At 45.5% G+C, this 16681-nt stretch overlaps 1 protein-coding gene across 3 annotated transcripts in view; it reads right to left on the reverse strand.

Annotated features, from left to right (window-relative positions):
- Nucleotides 1-16681, reverse strand: part of AK9 (adenylate kinase 9) — a 209406-nt gene that overhangs the window by 190032 nt on the left and 2693 nt on the right. For all 3 annotated transcript variants that reach the window (XM_040350222.1, XM_040350223.1, XM_040350221.1), the window contains exon 2: nt 10117-10250. In XM_040350222.1, the coding sequence (XP_040206156.1) occupies nt 10117-10230 (114 nt within the window). In that variant the 5' untranslated portion in view covers nt 10231-10250. The remainder of the gene's footprint in view (nt 1-10116; nt 10251-16681) is intronic.

The raw sequence follows: 16681 nt of genomic DNA on the forward strand, positions 1-16681 counted from the left end.
GGCTCTCAGATTTTATCTTTAAGATAGAAAGATTGACTGTCAACCTTCTAGCAATCGTGGTCTATAAAGTCTCTAACTGCTGCATAGGACCACCAAATTGACTAATCAGATTTGTTCTGTGAAATAAGGAACTACTTTGGTCAACAAAGAACATCTGGTTTTAAACTACTATTCTGTTCAGGAGAACAATTTAGAAAAAGGCTTCCTGACAGACAACCCTTGTGGGTCCCTTTTTATTTGTTTGCCATAGCCATGGTAAAAAGGAAAAAGCCACTTAAGGATAATAGATTAAGGGAAGCTTATTCCCTGGGCTCAGATGACTGGACATGCATGTAATCAAGCATATTCAAATTCTGGTTTTCTTCCCATCTGAATTCCGACATGTCAGATGTGAAAGTGTTATATATCCCCAGGTTCCTTATAACCCTGCATTAACCACTTAAGACCCGGACCTTTAGGCAGCTAAAGGACCTGGCCAGTTTTTGCGATTCGGCACTGCGTCGCTTTAACTGACAATTGCACGGTCGTGTGACGTGGCTCCCAAACAAAATTGGTTTACACACAGCTCTCCCCGTTCTTCAGCTCCGGGGACCGATCGCGGGACTCCAGCGGCGATCGGGTCCGTGGGTCCCGCGATCACGGAGCTTCAGACCGGGTCGCGGGCGCACGGCTGGGCACTTAAAGAGGACGTACCTGTACGTGCTTGTGCCCAGCCGTGCCATTCTGCCAACGTATATGTGCAGGAGGCGGTCCTTAAGTGGTTAAAACTAAGCAGAAAGGAGCCTGGTAAGAACAGAGTAACCATTTCATAAATATATCAGGTGTCTGAGACCATAATCCACTCCAAGCACCAATTGGTGCCTCTTGGTACCAATGAGTGTTAAGTTTTAAGCAGATCCCTACTACAGGGAATTAATTCAATAGGAGGAGAAAAATATCAATATTGGTTAGCTACATCCAGTTCATCCAAGGGGGTGACATGAAAGATACCTGCGGAGCTGTAAACTTAATCGAATTGGGTGAACCGGTCAGATTTCTGATGCTGCATCTTCAAGCCAAAAACTCCCATGAGCACAACTCCCTAGTTCTTACTAAAAAATCATGATAGGTGATTTTATGACCTTCTTCCAGTGTCCTATAACCCTACTGGGTTCAGGTCTAGGGAATGCCTCTGGCATGACTGAATGTAAAGGACTGATTTTTTTTCAGTCAGAAATCTTGTTCCTTCCATGTGCATGGAAAATAAGGTCTGAAATAAAAGTTACAAATATATAAATTAATATCACAGATATACAGGCCATAAATCGTGTATTTCTGAAGGGTAGCAAGCTCAAGATTTGTGGAATGCCCCGTACACACGATCACTTTGTCTTGGAAAAAAATGTAATTTTTCATCATGAAAAAAAAAACAAAATTTTTCCAACTTCATCATTAAAAATGATGTTGCCCACACACCATCGTTTTTGAAAAATGATGAACAAAGCAACGGCACTCTAAAGGGGAAGTTCTGAGAAAAGAGAAAATTACCCCTAGGGGCTTTGTGCTGCAGCAAGGAATAGAAACGTACCAAAAAATATATAAAAGTATAATAATACTCCCTGAAGAAGACCGCTACTTATAAAAGGTCGAAACGCGTAGGGGTGTTTTTCGCCCATAGTATTTGTATACTTACAGTACTGTTATGCTATGTCTGTACTTGTTCTACCTTGTGTTTTTATTTGCCATGTATGACTTATGTTTTTTACCAAGTTCATATCTTGAGTCCCTACTGTTTGGGGCTTTTTCCGTACAACATATTTAAATAAATTTATACTTTTATATATTTTTTGGTACGTTTCTATTCCTTGCTGCAGCACAAAGCCCCTAGGGGTAATTTTCTCTTTTCTCAGACATATCAGGGGTGTGCAGCACTCTCTATCCATGGGTTCCAATACCCTTTCCTCGCTAAAGGGGAAGTTCTATTCGCCTTGAGGCTGCTTTTAGCTGGTTACTTGTTAGTAAAAGACGATTCGTGCTTTTTTGTCTGTTACAGCGTGATGAATGTGCTTAATCCATTATGAATGGTTTTACCTCCCGTCTCATAACTTGTGCGGATTTAAAACTTCGTTTTTGCCCACACACGATCATTTTTTATGACACAAAAAATGACATAAGAAATTGAAGCATGTTCTAATATTTTTTTGGTCGTTTTTCAGAAGACAAAAAATGATGTTTTGCCCACACACGATCATTTTAAATGACATTTTTAAAAATGTCATTTCATTTCATCACAAAAAGTGATCGTGTGTACAGGGCAGAATACAAAACAGGAAGACACACCAAGCCTTCACTGTTGTATTTTCTGATATACAGTCACCTGTAGAACAGAGAAGACACAAACCAAACGTAAAATGTTGTGTAATTCAAATACGTATTAACATACCATATAACCTAAGCAAAGAGAAAGGACAAACTTCAAATGTGTGCTTCTGAAGCTTAATAAGTTAAGGTCATACATCCAACAGAAAGGACACTAGCAAATGCAGTGTTTTTCTGAGCAATTAATATGAAAAACAGAGAAGACACAGACACCTTCCACTGCTGTGTTTTTATGAAGTACAGCAAGCTAAGGTAATAGATGCATGACAGGACAAGAACGGCTTTGGTGTTGTGTATTCCTGATACCGAACGAAGTACGGTCATATAACCAACAGAAATTTTACAAACACATATTGTGCATTTCTGATGATCACGAAAATGCAGTCGCATAGCCAGTATGACAACAGAAAAGACACATGCAACCTCAGTTGTGTATTGCTGGTACTGGACCACATGCAGTCATAACCGGCAGAGAGTGACACCAACACACTTCTGATTAACATAAAACAGAAACATCACTAATAATAATTAAACGTTGTGCACTTCTGATTAGCAACACTGCACAGTCATATAACCAACAGACATGTCGCTAGCAAAAAAACTCAATGCTGTAAATTTCTGAATAGCAACAGTGTACAGTCACATAACCCATAGAAATGTCACTACCAATAATACCATGTTGTGCGTTTCTGATTAGAAAACTTGTACAGTTATATATGTGTAGCGCCCATTTACTTTATAGTACTGGTGCTAGTCAAATTTAAGTATAGATCAGAGTACAGTTGGACTCTGATCCTGATTGTTAGGTGTGAGAATAGGGCCTCTGTCTCAGCTTGGCTGTGCTGTGGGTCATTCTGCTGTATCGGGGGGGTTCTTCCAGCCCCGGTACTGCAGGTGGCAGCAGCGGAGTTGAGGTTTGGGTGCTCTTCCCAGCAGCCAATCACAAGAGTTTATCCTCGCTGTGCAAGCTGGGGAGGGGCATTTATGAGACAGACGTCATTGGTTCTGGGTTCTTCTTCGTCCAGTGTGGCACCCACCTTTAGGGTGGTCACATCACGGCGCCACCGGCGTTATGGCCTACCGGGCCGGGGGGCGTGCGTGCCACGCGGTGTTCCTGGCTCTGGGACCATGTTGGCCCGGAGCATCTGAACCAGCGATGGGAATCCAGTGAGCAACTGGGTTCCCTCTTTTGAAGATCCCAAGCTGGGTGCTGTTCGGTCTGAGAAGCGCCATTGAGAGGCTGGCGGTCCAATAGGGCTTGTACAAAACCACTGGGAACACAGGTAGCCGGGCACTGCAGGACTGATCACCTGTCAGTTGGTACCTGGGCGACAAGTTGAAGGAGATCCAGACTTAACTCAACCAAGGAGGCATATCTCCAAGAATTCTACCCAGAGGGGACCTGTGCCAGAGGTATCTTCTGAGGCTCTTTGAGAGGGATCTGTGGCAGAGACTTTCTCCTAAGTTCAAGTTCACCAAGGAGGGTCTGTGGCAGAGACTTATTCCTATAATTGTCCGAGTTACACTCCAGCTGCCAGGTCAGTGAGAGGCCTGTCCGGGTACACTAAACCCACTCCGGCGGGAGTTTCCTATCATTACGCCTGAATCTGCTATTCTTCCTCCTTTCAACTTAACTTTCCTCACCACAAGTTTTATTGTTTTTACCCGGCTGGGTAATAAAGAGCACAGCAAGAGAGCACCTGTCGTGGACATTCCTTTACTTCTGTTTATGCACATACGCACCATTCACCCCTAGAGAATTTGGAGGAGCCATGAGGTAACACGCCGCCCAAAAATCCAGCAGCTCCACTGGGGGTAATGCTACATAAACAGAAATGTCGCTGACAACTCAATGCGTTTAATAGCAACCTTGTAGAGTCATCTAACCAACAGAAATGTCACTAGCAAAGAAACTCAATGCTGTGCGCTTCTGAACAGCAACTGTGTACAGTCACATAACCCACAGAAATGTCACTACCAATAATACCAGTTGTGCGTTTGATTAGAAAACTTGTACAGCCATCTAACCAACATAAATGTCACCAACAATAATACAATGTTGTGCATTTCTGAATAGCAACCTTGTACATTCATATAACCAACAGAAATGTCACTGACAATTTAATGTTGTGCATTTTCGATTAGCAATAGTGTACGGTTATATAATAGAAGTTTCACTAACAATTCAATGTTAAGCGTTTCTGATAAGCAACAGTGTACAGTCACACAATCAATAATGCATTTCTAGTGAGCCATAAGATAGTTATATAACAGAAAAGACACAAAACAAACTTCCAATGTTGTGCATTTCTGATGTGTGGTCAGACCAACAATGTATCCTAGGCATAGCCTGAACTCCAGATATTAATCCTTCACCCACTAGTAAAGGTACATGGTAGTTTTAAATAATGGAAGTCTGAGGTGTGCGACTATACCACAGTAGTGGTAGATGCTATTCTACTACAGCATAAGTCTGAGTAGGTGTAGCTAGCCCACACATAGGTGGGAATGAGTCCAAGCCTCCCAAGCATCTAAGGCAGGGGTGCCCAACCTTTTGGAGAGCGAGGGCCACTTAAGCGGCTTGGTCACCGGTCGCGGGCCACAAGCGGAGGGGGCGAATGACAGGTCCATGTCCACTCTGCATATGCAGACACTGCCCACTATACTCTATGGGCCCCTCTGATCTGCCCAGATGGAAGGGGACAGATCCCCCCTTTATCAGATTGAATTGGAGATAGGTGGGTATATGGCCACAAGTCCATTTAACATCTGTGGCTAAAAAGAGGTGACCAGGGCATACCTCCCAACTTTTTGAGATGGGAATGAGGGACACTTAGCATAAGCATGCAGGCACAGGTCACACCCCTTAACACAAGATTGGTTAAACCCACAAGTGCTTTTTTGACCACTACTATTCCTTTATATTGGCTTTATATTGGATTTACAAATGCAGCAATTTAGAAATCAGATGAAAGGTTTAGCGCAGAAAAGCACTTTTTGATAGATAAAAAGGACATTTTATATACATCTATATAGATCAGACCAAAATGAGGGGCAAATGATGAGGAATGAGGGACAGAGGGACATTGCTCCAAATCAGGGACAGTCCCTCAATATCAGGGACAGTTGGGAGCTATGCCAGAGGGTCCGATTGTGTCAGACTGATCATGTCAAAGGGGCTTAAGGCTGCTTTTACACTGATGAGCTGTGGTTTACCCACACAAGGGTGCACCTGTGGCTTTTCTGTGGGTTAGCGGCACTTTGCCATGGACTTCTAGTATATCCTGTGGGTTTGGTGCACTTCAGAAAGTGCACCACACCTGCATTATGGTATAAGTCTATAGAAAAGTGCAGGTAACCCACAGGTGTTCTGCAGTGCACCTGCAGTTGGATTTGAAAGCAGCCCAGTAACCTCTGGAACAGATATGCCCTTATATACACTTTGATTTTAGTAATAAACTTACCTTTAAATAACAGACTTCCATTCAGGTATCGCCAGCTATTGCTGTCCCAGTCCCAGGTAGAGTGCATTTGAAATCACTCCACCTATACGACAGGAGTTGGTGCTTTACAAAATACATCTGCGTATGTGGCTCTGCTCTGCAGCCGCTTGATTCACAACACTGATGCTCTGGGATGGTGGGTCAGCAACCCACAATCTGGGCAACCTGCCATGCCAGAGCAGGAGGTCGAGGGCCACATCAGAGGGCTCCGCGGGCCACTGGTTGGGTACCCCTGGTCTAAGGCCTGAACGAGCAGAGACCGAGATCAATTAAGTCTCTCAGGAAGAGGTGATCACAATCTTAGCCTGGAGGCAATCAGACACCTGTAGGGCTTCACACTAAATACAGGCTAGTTTATGTAGCTTTAGCATAGAGGTTTACACCAGGAACCCCTCAATTAAGGGTTGCAGGATAGCATTTTATGCTTCTCATACAGCCCACAGGTGGGTTGTAGCCCAAGCCACAAAAGGTTTTGATTAACTCTTACACACTGATAGATATAGCAGCAGTGCAAAGAGGAAATAGGTTGGAACGTGTGGAGATGTTGCACAAAATAAGCAACCCCCTGAAGTATAAAATGTTCACAAGGGTGCCCCCTTACTGTGCCACCCCACCCAATTGGTAAACATTTAGGAGGAAGGCTTTTAAGAGCTAAAAACCTCTAAATGCACCATTGTGAGCTACCTGCCAGATTCATAGCAGCTGGCCCTGATCCTTTAGGGATTGATGGAGTGGGAAATCCCTGGATTGAGCCTTGCTCAGCCCCCTATATACCTATATGCTGAGGTTATTCTAGGGGCTTCTGTAATCTCCTCAGTGGCCTATATTGCCTGCAGGAGTCCATCCAGATCCTCTAGTGTAAAGAGGCATCTCCTTAACCTTGCATTCGCCCAAGTCTGGCTTAACAGGTCGAGATCCAACTCCCCCTCTGAGCTGTGTTCTGACCTGGTCTGGCTTTCCATATCCTCCCTGTCCTCTTCTTCCTCTACCTGGGCTAGAGGGAGCAATTGTGAGGGTGGGAGAAGGGCACTAGGTCCCACTCCGAAGAGGCTTTCCTGGGAGGACGCAACTTCTCTAGGGATAAGCGCCTCTATTTCAGGACCCTGGTTACTGACTGCCTTGCGGCTTCACTGAAGCTTTGACTGTTGCCAGCATTTCCGTCTTCATAGATTAGACATTTTCTCATCATTGTAGAAGCCTCCTTCCCTGCTAAATTATTAATGTATATATAACAAAAGGGCTTTGAGTGGGAGTTTATCCTTACAGCACCTACATTTTTATTTTTTCAGGAGCTATGCCCTGTAGCGGAATGGGGTTGTTTATCTGGAGCCTCCTGGGCTCTGTAAGACAACAGATATAACACATGTACATTACTCGGTCTTCCCCTTAACTGAAAGGGTAAAGTGAATGGTGAATCCCAGTCCTGTTCTGGCTGGCCCAGGGATTCTCAGACCCCTGGAAGCCAGAACTATCACCCCCTTCCCTTCTCCCTTTCCAAGGGGGGGGGGGGGGTTGTACTCACTGGGCCCCGACTGGATCTGCCTGCAGTTGTAGTCGCCTTCCCTTCCTCTTGTTCCATGAGGAGGTTGGTTGGGTTCTGGGCTGCTGGTACTGCTAGAGGGGCTAGTAGAGCGAGCCGACCACTATCCACCGACTTGCTCTGTTCCACGCTGCTCTCCACGCTGTCTCCCGGCGTTTCTACCACTTTCAGGTTGTGCTGTACCTCCGCCGCCGCCCGCTTCCTGTGATGTGGTTGTATCTAGAACAAGTCTTGGAGTGCAGTGCTTCCTGCAATAGGGAACCTGGAAGTGAAGAGACCGGCCGAAGGCGGTGGTTTTATACAGCGATGGCACGCACTCCCTGCAGCCAGGGCGCTGGTGCGCACTTGGGCCGACCTTTGAGAAGGACCGAGCCTACAGGTTAGTTCAGCTTTCCCCGGCCTCCCTAGAACCTGTCTCAACAAGGGTACCATCAGACCCTCCGCGGTCATTTGGTCTTTAAACAAAACAAACATGTCGCTGTGTTCTGGAGAAACACAATAAATACTGGGGATCAAGGGGAAGGGTAGGGACTTATAGCAAGCTGTCAATTGATTGTGTTTCCTGTGGGAAGGAGCCCTCATCTCTCAGGTGTGCCGTCCAGGAAAATGATAGGAGAAATACAAATATTTTACCAGGCTTGACTCACTGTTCGGTATAATATTTTTCTTTTTTTAGACATCCAATATACATCAGCTCCTGCCTGCGCTAATAACTTTATGTTATCGCTCTATCATTGTTCCTTGAAGATACACTTGAATTAATTAAATTAAAGTAGAACTAAACTACCAGTTTCCGGACATGTTCGACCGTGTGTGCGGCCTAGCGGACAGTTTTCCGGCCTAGTGGCTGATATAGTGGCTAGCGATAATCACTGTCTTTTCCCAGTGGGGAGGCATTTGCCAATTCCTGACAGCACTGTGTGTTGATGGGGGAATTGTGCAATTTTTTTCCTTGCAACCTGTGGTATAAATGTGGTATAGATATTTGCACCGTGTATGGCCAGCCTTGATTACTAAATTTAAAGAAAATTATAAAAAAAAAAAAAAAAAAGAAGATTCCCTTCCCATTTCCTTTAGGCCTCATGCACACTGGACGTTTTTGGCTTTAGACGTTTTTTTTTTTCAAACTCTCCAGCATGATATGCTATGTGTCCATGCACACAAACCGTTATCAACTGTTTTTGGCTGTTAAAAAAAAAAAAAAAAAAAAAAAACACACTGGTGGGTTCTGAAAGGAATTTTTCAACTGTAAAAACGATCGATCGTCAAAAAACACCTAAAAACTTTGAAAAACGCAGATAAAGCTCAAAGACCATTTTTAGGGTTGTAAAAAACAACGTCTTTCAGGCTCTAGAAAAAAGACGCTTTTTTCAACTTCATCATTAAAACGAAGTTGCCTCACACACGATCGTGAAAAAAAAATGCTCTAGGAAAGTGCGGTGACGTAAAACACGTACAACGGCACTATAAAGGGGAAGTTCCATACGGATAAGGCCACCCTTTGGGCTGCTTTAGCCGATTTCGTGTTGGTAAAAGACGATTTGCGCTTTTCTGTCTGTTACAGCGTGATGAATGTGCTTACTCCATTACAAACGGTAGTTTTACCAGAACGAGCGCTCTCGTCTCTTAACTTGCTTCTGAGCATGCGCAGGTTTTTCACATCGTTAAAGCCCTCACACACGATCATTTTTTACAACCCGAAAAACGACATTGTTTAGAACGTCGTGAAAAATAGAGATGTTAGAATTTTTTTTTTCGTTTTTCAGAAACCGAAAAATGCTCTGAAGCCCACACAGGATCGTTTTAAATTACATTTTTAAAAAACGTTGTTTTTTACAACCCGAAAAATGATCGTGTGTAAGCGGCATGAAACAAAAAAAAAAAAATGCTGAAAAAACTCAATTGCAAAAGCGCTGAAAACAGTTGAACTCACTGCTAAGCTATTGCCATTTTTTAAATATTATAACGTACCGTGTGCATTAAGCCTTATGATTATTCAAATTAGAATTAGAAACATGAGCTCTTGCAGTAGTCTAGGTTAGGATGACCAGACGTCCCTGGTTTCAGGGGACAGTCCCCGGATTGAGGACACTGTCCCCAGACCAAGTCTGTCCCCGGTTTTGTCCCCGGATTGGATTTGAACATTGGCTAGGGCAATTTCAAAGGCAGTCAGTGCAGAATAAAAAAAAAAATCTAAAATTACACACCTCGCTCCACCACTCCGCTAGCTTAGAGGGGTGTATTTTTTTCCCCATTATCTGTACCCCTTTCTGATGATCGTGTGCTGGTCGGAGTGGAGGGAATATTTCTTCAGTTTCAGGTGCATACCCATTCAGCTCCGCTCGCATGTTCTTCTGCCTTGGCTCAAGTCCCGGGCAGCCACCTGCCTGCTAAACTTCTTGCCTTCCCTGGTGGAGTGATCTTCCTCCCCCCCCAGTAGTAGCCGGGGCCTAGAGAGTAAGACTTGACAGGCTGTAAGGCGGGCTGCAGCGATGGACAGAGTCGCTGATTGCCACTATTACTAGTAAAAAAAAAATGTCCCCGGATTTCATAAAAAAAAAATCTGGTCACCTTAGTCTAGGTCATATTCAAGACTTCCATAACTAAGGCGATGGGCCACAATTTTATGCATTATAAAAAAGCAACTTCTGAAAAAGAAAGCCAAGCATAGAATATTTTTCATGTATTATAATTAGTCATTAAGACATTACTTACTGGTTTACCAACAATAAGGAAACAAGTGGGCTTGGATAGAAGAAAGTCCCTCTCAGCTTCGTCCTCATCAAACGTATCAGCAAAAGGGAGGTGGCTTTCATCTTGGGTAGCCATTGTAGAATCCTAAAATGAAACTAATACTACATTTTAAACAAATGCACCCATGTTAGGAATTACAAAATATATTAGTAAATGGCTAACCACAATTGTGATTCTGTTGAGCCAGTTTTGAGATTCAGGTCAGTGACCTTAATTTTTTTTCCCCACTGAGGTTTGCCGTTACATTTACCTATGCAGCGAGATCTCCCGGTGCTGCATGGGTTAAATACTTATTTGCCTGGGCGGGAAGGGGGGGGGGGTGTTAATAAATACTTTCCCTTTTTTTATTTCCCTTAGCAGATGGCGCTGTCCTTCACCATCTGATGCTCTGGAACAGCCGTCTCCAAACTGTGGCCCTCTGCTTACTTTTATCAGGCCCTTGGGGAATTATTCTCCCCCACTGTCAGCAACAGTGGGATATAGTTCCTGCCACTGACAGACAATGATGGCACACTGTTCCTCCCACCAATAATGGCACACTGTTCCTCCCACCAATAATGGCACACTGTTCCTCCCACCAATAATGGCACACTGTTCCTCCCACCAATGCTGGCACACTGTTCCTCCCACTGACACCAATGCTGGCACACTATTCCTCCCACTGACACCAATGCTGGCACACTATTCCTCCCACCGACACCAATGCTGGCACACTATTCCTCCCACCGACACCAATGCTGGCACACTATTCCTCCCACCGACACCAATGATGGCACACTATTCCTCCCACCGACACCAATGATGGCACACTATTCCTCCCACCGACACCAATGATGGCACACTATTCCTCCCACCGACACCAATGATGGCACACTATTCCTCCCACCGACACCAATGATGGCACACTATTCCTCCCACCGACACCAATGATGGCACACTATTCCTCCCACCGACACCAATGATGGCACACTATTCCTCCCACCGACACCAATGATGGCACACTATTCCTCCCACCGACACCAATGATGGCACACTATTCCTCCCACCGACACCAATGATGGCACACTATTCCTCCCACCGACACCAATGATGGCACACTATTCCTCCCACCGACACCAATGATGGCACACTATTCCTCCCACCGACACCAATGATGGCACACTATTCCTCCCACCGACACCAATGATGGCACACTATTCCTCCCACCGACATCAATGATGGCACACTATTCCTCCCACCGACACCAATGATGGCACACTATTCCTCCCACCGACACCAATGATGGCACACTATTCCTCCCACCGACACCAATGATGGCACACTATTCCTCCCACCGACACCAATGATGGCACACTATTCCTCCCACCGACACCAATGATGGCACACTATTCCTCCCACCGACACCAATGATGGCACACTATTCCTCCCACTGACACCAATGATGGTGCACTATTACTCCCTCGAATACCAATCATGGGACATTATTTACACCATCTAAAAGGAAATGTTCTACTTCCACGGGCCACAGTCCGACCCCTCTAAAGTTTGGAGAATAAACTGGCCCTTTGTTTAGAAAGTTTGGAGACCCCTGCTCTGGAATGTGGGTGGACCCTCATTGACCTCCCATAGAATGCATTGCAAGCAGCCAAGCAGTAAAGCAAAGCCTCCACGCCTGTTGGAACCCAAAGGGTACAGTTTCACTCTGCAATGACGTTTTTCTGCACAAAAAAAAAAAGCAGATTAGTGCAAAGACACAGTGAAAAGAGTGCTGGTGTGATATTGTATTTTACCGCAGCACACTGGAAGGCACCACGTGCCACCACAATGCAGTGCAATGCGCTGTGTTCCTCTGTGGAGAAATACTGTAAATCACAATTCAAATAAAGTAAAAAAGTAGATAGCATGGTGCTCTGAAATGTGCATCACATTGCCGCTTGTCAGTCCTCACGCTGACAGTAGCTCACATGGTAAAATGCCGCTTGTGTCAATGAGCCTAAAGTGCATCTATAGCTCAAACAATTTTTAATAGGGAAAGAGTAGAAATCCCATGTTTTACAGTTATCCAGGACTGAGATTTCCCCTCACTTCCTGTCCTGGTGTCACTTTTTCACCAGACAGGAAGCGAGGGAAAATCTGCAATAGCAAAATGGAGAACACTATAATAAAAAAAAAATCTGAATCTAGCCTTCACTTATATAAAAAGTCCCAATATGCTTCTCTTCAGTGATTTTATTAATGTGAGGTCCCTTTCTGGTGCCAGCATCTTCTACCCAGTTTATCCTGAATGTCGGTCTTTAGTCATCTGGACTAGCCGAGTACAGGATGACATAACTCCCGAGCATGTGAAGGAGTTCAGTCGACAGACACCATGCCCAGCTCAGTCTACACTCCACAGAAGCCTGTGAAAGGTAGGTTTATCTTATTGCAAACGAGACATAGCATATCGCTTCTGCAATAAATATCTGACCGGTCTTATGATTTTCATATTTGATGTTAGCTATGCCTTTAAAAAAAAGTATTTAACTTCCGTCTTTGTCGATGTTGGAGGGTTTTCCTCACTTCCTGTCTGCTAAAACTGTGTCAGCAGCACAGGAAGTGAGGGTAAAGCTCTCCAAGGCAGGCAAACTTTTTTTTTTGTTTCACCAGTGTAGCGCTACCCCCTCAAGAGCCGCTGGTTGTTGTTGGGATCGGCATATTAAGTTACCTCTTACCGTTGTCAAGGGGTGAAGTTGATGAGTAGATTAGTGAGCGAATGTCCAGACAATAAATTAAGGTTTTCTGAATGCTTTATTCTCGGCCCAACATGACCAACATCAACAGGAGGTAGAGAGAAAAGGTTGATGAAGCAATAGAGAACTTTGCAGTATCAGGCCTGGATATGAAGCGAGCAATCCTGCTCTCAGTAGTAATAAACACAGTTCGTCGCCACTCTAGCCAGAGTGGGTGAAGTGCCCCCGGACAAACTCCTGCCACGAGTTTGGCAGCCGAAGCACCACTTTAAGGTTGCTGGGAGGAACAGGTCTCTGCCACAGACCTGGCTCTAGAGACCTCTGCCACAGGCCTAGTACTTAGATGAGCTGAATGAATTGAGCGAATCCTCCCAGTAAATTACGTTAGGGTTACCGGGTGACAGTTGAAGTGTACCTGTCAATGTCCTGGTCACCAGATCCCCGATAGTTCGTTCAAGCCCCTCAGATAACCTGCCTCCGGGTTCTCCTTGAGCCGATCCCCCACCGTTCAGCACATAGCTTGGGATCTCTTCAATAGAGCCGGGGACCCAGCGAGTCACTGGGGCCCCTTTTTCAGCAACATGGAGCTCCGCGTAGCATGCGACCCCGGCCTGGTAGGCCATATATATCCTGAAGGTGGGTGGCGCACCTGGAACCCGCGAAGAACCAACAAAAATGGCGTCTGCCACAGATATACTCTCCCCCAGCATGCCCCGCGAGGGAAAACCCCTCAAATTGGCTGCTGGGGAAAAGCGTCTCTGCCAGAACCCCTCTAGCACCAACTGTCACCCAGGGGTGGGATCGGCACCCCTGGAGTGCAGACTGACCTACAGGACAGTTCAGGAATGACAGCAGCCTAATTTAGCAAATTATGAATGGGAGAAAAATAACTGTCATTCTCAACTAACTTTAGCGTAGTGCCCATACTAAAAGTAAGGGGGCGCTACACCAGTGCGGATTCTCCCACTTACACATTTGGGGTGGATGGGAGAACCCACCCAAATGAACTATTGCATTCTGGCAGTGGGGAGCCTTCCCTTCCATCAGAAAACAATAAGTGTTGCTGGCTATAGCTAACGGCAATGAGTGTTCGGGGGGAAAAACAGAGAGGGAGCTGTCACAGATGTCAATCGATAGATCGTCTTCTCAACATCCATGGATCTAAATTCACCTGGTCCCTGCTAAACTGGAAGAATTTCAATTCATGTATGGCTGGCTTAAAGTGACATTACGACCTCTTTCATTCTGAGACAGTATTTTAGCGCTAGAAATAGCACCTGTAAAGTGTCTGAAAACTGCCTGCCATTCTCTACAATAAGTGCTTTCACACCCAGGCAGTGCGCTTGCGGGACGTTCAGAAAAGTCCTGCAAGCAGCATCTTTGGAGCGGGTTGGGAGTGGGTTATACGCTGAAGAGCGATTCGGAAGAGTCTCAATACAGGAGATTTTAACCCCTTTTTTGGGGTTAAAAGTGCCGGGTAGCAGCTGAAAAGAGGCGCCAAAGCTCCTGCTAAAACGAGCAGTGCTTTACTGTGAATGCAGCCCCAGTATGAAAGGGATCTAAAGGCTGGATTTTTTTTTTTATTCAAATAGTATGCAATAGTAATAGCTGCACATCTTATTGCATACAATGTAGTAAGGTGAAAAACATTCAGCCTTTACAATCACTGTAAGGCTCTATTCACACCTAAGCATACTGGAATCGCAGGTGGGATCGTGTGTTTCTACCTGCGATTCCAAAATGGCGGAAAAACACAGGGCACGTTTGCAATGCCATTACTTCTTAAAGCGATATTAAAAGGTTCAGTTTTTTGTTTTTAAAAAACATGTTATACTTACCTTCACTGTGCAGCGCATTTTGCACAGAGTGGCCCCGATCGTTCCTCTTCTGGGGTCCCATGGGGTCTCTCGTGGCTCCTCCCCACAAGAGCTAACCCCCTCTGGGAAGCTCTCCCCCCAGGGGGTTACCTTGTGGGCACGCTCCTGTGTGAGAATCTGCCCTGCCCCCCGGGGCACCGCGTCATTGATTTGATTGACCGCAGCGGGAGCCAATGGCTGCACTGCTAACCAATGAACAGCCGACAAGCCGTTTGGAAAGCACCACGGGATCGCGCCCACGGAAGATCGGGGCTCAGGTAAGTAAAACAGGGGCTTGGGAGAGCCGGAGAGTGCAAGGTGTTTTTTCACCTTAATGCATAGGATGCATTAAAGCGGAGCTCAAACCAAAAATGGAGCTCCCGCTTTTCAGACCCCTCCCCCCCCTCCGGTGTCAGGTATCTGCACCCCCTTGAAAGGTGCCAAATGTGTAAGAAAAGTATTTGCACCCACATCCGGGAACAACTCATGCGGCAGACACACCCTACCCGCACCCCCCAGCTGTCTCCTGGCAAATACACTGTTCCCAGGAGAGAGCGGGGACCAGTGACGGCGCGCTACTCGCGCATGCGCAGTAGGGAACCGGGCAGTGAAGCCGCAAGGCTTCACTTCCCGATTCCCTAACCGAGGATGGCGGCGGGTGCAGCTGAGGGAGGAGCGATTGCTCGGCTGACGACATCACAGGCGCGCTGGACAGGTAAGTGTCCATTTATCAAAAGTCAGCAGCTGCAGTATTTGTAGCTGCTGGCTTTAAAAAAAAAAAAAATGTAAATAATAATTTCGGCGGAACCTCTGCTTCAAGGTGAAAAAAAAACCCACGAAGGTTTAAAACCCCTTTAAATGGCACCCCTAACGCAGTAGGATTTTTCCACGATTGTCAAACGAGAAAACACGCTAAGGAAAAAATGTTAATAAATCGCGCTAAGAAAGAAAGAAAAAAAAAAAAACACAGTATCAAAAACGCACCTGGCTGTGCCAAGGTTTGGTACAAGCTTCTTTGGCGCGTTTTTGGAAAATGAATGGTGCCACTCTAAAAACGCACGACACAAAAAAAAAGATAAAAAAATTAATAAAAAAATTAAAAACACTAATGCCGCAGGGGTCGCTGCAGTATGCTCAGGTGTGAATATTCACATCTGTACCAAAATGCACACATTCCTGCAATGGACAAAAGGCGCAGCCCATTGCCGACGCATTGCAATGCCATTAAAATGGTTGTACACCCGTACACATACCCACTGAAGGGACGATCCTCAGGTGATACAGAGACTAAACAAATCCTCCGACATAAATTATACCTGTCTATCTGCAGCCCTCTCTTCTCTACATTAGATCAAATTGCTGAATTTCTAAAGCTTGCCTGAGAGTTCAGGAAAAAGGGGGCGGGAAGCTGAAGTTACACTGCAAAGAGCTGATTGGTGGCAAGGGACACGCCCTCCTTCACACAGCTCACAGGAACAGAGCTGAGGCCATCAATCAGCTGGAGCTTCCTTCCGTCACCTTTTTTCTCTTCGTGTCAGGACAACTTGTCCGAAGTGACTCGTGCTGATAGCATTAGACCGAAATGACATTTAATGCTTTTAATGGAGACAAGTACACACTATAGAGGGAAGTGCTTTGTTCATATTTCATGGCCAAAGTTTACAACAACTTTAATTCCTTAAAAGCACCCCCATGAGGGTTCGCATGTGCCAAAAACGCACAGTTACAAAGTACCATGTGTTCTGGTGTGGAGTTATTTTTAACCACTTAAGGACCCCTTCACGCTGATATACGTCGACAGAAGGGCACTGCTGGGCACAGGCACGTACCTGTACGTCGCCTTTAAGAGCCCAGCCTGGTCCTGCTCTCGGGTCACAGAGCTGGAGAACGGGGAGAGGCGAGTGTAAACAAACCTTTCCCCGCTCTTCCTAGTGTGGCTGT

This window comes from Rana temporaria, chromosome 4 (genome assembly GCF_905171775.1).
Source record: "Rana temporaria chromosome 4, aRanTem1.1, whole genome shotgun sequence".
NCBI lineage: Eukaryota > Metazoa > Chordata > Amphibia > Anura > Ranidae > Rana > Rana temporaria.